Below are 3,649 nucleotides of genomic sequence, written 5' to 3'. Positions count from 1 at the left end.
GATGCATATGACGATGATTACTACTAGCACAGTGCAAAGCGGCGACGGAACATGTAATCAAACAATTTCAAACTTGTACAAACGCGGAGTATGTGTCCTTCAGTGCTCACGTAGAAAGAAATCCTGCAGCTTCGCTATGGTTCAAGCCTTGTGCGACTTAGTGCAAGCTTCGCCAGTTTTTTTCGTCATCTTCGTTGCCTCAAATCCCTTCATTCCGAGCGAGACACAAGGCCGCAATCATCTGATAAGCCATCGATACGTGTTCCAATGTTCTACTCCAGCCCCATCTGCTGGCAATTTGAACCCTAAAGGAAAAAGAAAAAAAAAAACGGCTTCCGCCTTTGTGGGTATCACCACCACCATAATCATCATAGTAATCATAATCGTCATCGTAATAATCACCGGTAGAAGCAGAAGTGGTAGTGGCAGTATCGTGACTTTCACAGCATTGCGGGATAACACGAGCCGTCGATAATGGATAGGGTTCAGCGGCGCTTTTACCACTCCACGGAATTCAAGGCGGTTTTAGTCACCGTCCTGCTGACAGCCTTCCTGACTCACGTCTTCATGGAGCTTCTGATCGGGCCTGACCCGCCGTACTCTGCTGCGAAGCCTAAATGCCGAAACACACTACCACTAAACTACCGCGTTCCCGCAGCAGTGATGGCCGGCGAAGGCTTCGGCGGGGGCGCCGTCGAGCGCAGGCGCTGCCGACGCACGGTCGTCAACCTCCTGCTCTTCCACAACGAAGTGGACCTGCTTGAGATCCGATTGGGAGAACTGTACAACGCCGTGGACCGTTTCGTGGTCGTCGAGAGCACCCGAAACTTTCGCAATCAGCAGCGAAAGCTTCTTCTCGAACCACTGCTGAACACATCGCGCTTTGAACGCTTCAGGGACAGGCTCGTCTACGGCAAAATCTCTGACCACCCCAAGTTCCCGTCCGACTTGGACCCTCGTGCCGTCCGGTTGGCCCTTCACCGAGTTTTCATGGACGAATTGATGGCCAGCTTCACCGAATCGCTGCCGCGGATCGAGGACGACGCCTGGATTTTGTTCACCAGCGCCGACGAAATACCCAGCGCGGAGGTGGTTGACTTCCTCAGCCACCATGACGGCCTGCCCGAGATGGTGTCATTCCGCTACGCGAGCAGCGTCTACAGTTTCCGGGTGGCGCACACGGACGGAACGACGACGGTAAGGACCGCTTGCACTTGGCGGCGCCTCCGCGACGAGCTTGAGGCTTCGCTGAGCCGTCTGCGGTTCCCGTCGTCGCAAATGGAGGAGTCGTGGACGCTGGGCACGCAGTCTGAGCCGGCTGGGTGGCACTGCTCGTGGTGCCTCGGCCTCGGGGGCGTCATGGCCAAGATGGCTAGCGAGCCAGGGTTGAAGGGTCGTCCCGTCGACGTCGGGAATGTGGCCCGCCTGATGAAGACTGGACGTCACTACAACGGGACGGTTGTCGCGACTTCGGAATGGAAGAAAGCGCCCGCCGCTCTGCCGGGATTTGTTCACAGCAACCAAGAACGCTTCAAAGGCATACTTTACGCGGTCCCGTAAAAGTTTCACCTTCCCCTTGTACATACCGTTTTTACCTCTCTAACTGTGTGTACAGCGTCTTGTGTGGTAGCCTGTGGAGCTTAATAAATGAGGCAGAGAGTGAAAGATGTCCAGGCAATGAAATGGGAAGAAGAGAGGCGGGATAAAAACTGATTTACTTTGTTGCTTATATACTTGTCTTACCCGCCGCGGTGGCTCTGTGGCTAAGGCATTGTGCTGCTGAGCCCAAGGACGCGGGTTCGATTCTCGGCCGCGGCGGCTGCATTTCTCATGGAGGGGAAAAGCGAAAGCGCCCGTTTGTTAGAGATTTCGGCGCACTTTAAAGATCCTCAGGTGGTCAAATTAAATAACCTGGAGCCCTCCCCTACGGCGCGCTTCATTGCCTGTGAAGCGTCTGCACGTTAAACCTCATAATCATAATCAGATGCTTGTCTTCGAAGGTGGTCCGAAGGTGGTGATGTTTTCCTTTCGTTCCTCCTCTCTTCACGCTAGCCATATGTGTTTACATGCGCTGGTTCTGCACTTGTCCTGTCCACACCTCGTCCCCCGTTTGTTATTGCGCTTGTTTTCTGTGTGGATGTCTGTTTAAACAGGAGGCACGCGAAGCTAGCTACAAGTATTTGTGCGAAGCGAAGCGCTGAAACACCTGTGGCTGTAAGGTGTGCGCTGCAGGCTGCTGCACGAGTAATTCGAGTCTGCGCGGTGCGTCATGCGGTGGGGAAGTTTCTAAGCTATAATCTACTTAATTTGAACGGCAGCTGGCTCCAGATGTATCATAACGTCCACCAAGAACCTCAATCGGATAGGAGGACTGGGGCTATGATGATTCTTGTATCAGTCGTGCGGCCCACCAAGTGAGCCGGGGTGATTTCAGGTTCTTTACAGCATATTCTTGGATGAAACCAGCGCGAACTTAAGCAAAGACAAAGGAAGATGAACAGAAGGAGAACCGCTGGTCTAACAACTAAAGTTTAATATCAAGACGGGTGAATAAAACACAAAACAAAATAAGTAAAAAATACACTGCGCATGAGCGAAACAAGTTTACCAAAGGCACGGTGATAAGGCAGCTAGATAGACACCGGCTACAGTCAAGGCCCGCGCAGATATGCAATCTCTTTGGGATGAAGACGCACGCTTGCTTGGCTGAAAGAATTTGGTAAATATAAAGCTCGAGACAGGCGCCTACTTATGACGTAAGATGTCAGTGTATTATCCTAATTAAGAGGCAGTTGCTTTGTACACTCCATAGCGGATTGTAACACGAAGCCCGCACATATCATTGCTCTTGTTGTGGTCTAAGAAGTCTGTCTATTCATGCGACCGTCAAGACTTTTTGGGGCACGCTATACATAAAATAGCGGCTTAGCAGCTTCCAACCGTTCATTAAAAGGCTCATAAAATGCTTTCCGGGATGGCTTTTTTAAATGCTTCAGAAGCGTACAAGGAAAACTGAGATACACCAATAATTGCGACGTTCGTGCCTATTTTCCAATGCCATGCGGTAAGCCAATTTATTCGTTTCGGAGTTCCAAACAAGGGCCTCAGCCGTAGCGCCTTGCCCAGTACGCGACGCCTTGCATTGCCTGTTCATAATCGGTGATCAGGCAGCCTGGAGAATGAACACACTGGAACACTCTCGGCAAATAAGCTTTGTTTTCCTGAGTAAACGGGCAAGGCATTAGGTAGAACTTCGGTAGAACCAAATCGATAGTTTCAAAATTTCGCGCTGTTCGATTGCTGGATGTGATTGCTGATTTTACCGGTAGGTGCTGCTACCTGTTCACACGCAGCCCCAACGGCTGTGCCTATCCGCACGCCTCGCGCGGATTATTTTTAAAACTGTCCGCACGCCTCGCGCGGATAATTTTTAAAACTGTCCGCACGCCTCGCGCGGATAACTTTCAAAACTGTCCGCACGCCTCGCGCGGATAACTTTTAAAATTGTCCGCACGCCTCGAGCCCGAATGCAGCGCCGTGTGCCAAGTTTCTTTTTCTTTGAGTTATTATGGACGCCCCAGTTTCTTCCTCTCTCAACTTGGATGCTACCCGCGTGTTACGTTGTTGTGGCCGGTTACTTAACCCAAGT

The 3,649-nt window shown here is 51.4% G+C and overlaps 1 protein-coding gene across 1 annotated transcript; it reads left to right on the top strand.

Annotated features, from left to right (window-relative positions):
• The first annotated feature begins 474 nt into the window (after positions 1–474).
• On the top strand, positions 475–1,560 carry LOC144148038 (beta-1,4-mannosyl-glycoprotein 4-beta-N-acetylglucosaminyltransferase-like). Its single transcript, XM_077679639.1, has one exon. It carries the CDS (start codon positions 475–477, stop codon positions 1,558–1,560), a length of 1,086 nt encoding a protein of 361 aa, XP_077535765.1.
• The last annotated feature ends 2,089 nt before the right edge of the window (positions 1,561–3,649 follow it).

The sequence above is a fragment of the Haemaphysalis longicornis genome, unplaced genomic scaffold (assembly GCF_048455015.1).
Source record: "Haemaphysalis longicornis isolate Haplotype H1 unplaced genomic scaffold, Haemaphysalis longicornis Haplotype H1 scaffold_734, whole genome shotgun sequence".
Classification (NCBI taxonomy): domain Eukaryota; kingdom Metazoa; phylum Arthropoda; class Arachnida; order Ixodida; family Ixodidae; genus Haemaphysalis; species Haemaphysalis longicornis.
Note: the sequence above shows the minus strand (reverse complement) of the source record. Positions and strands in the feature narration are given on the sequence as shown.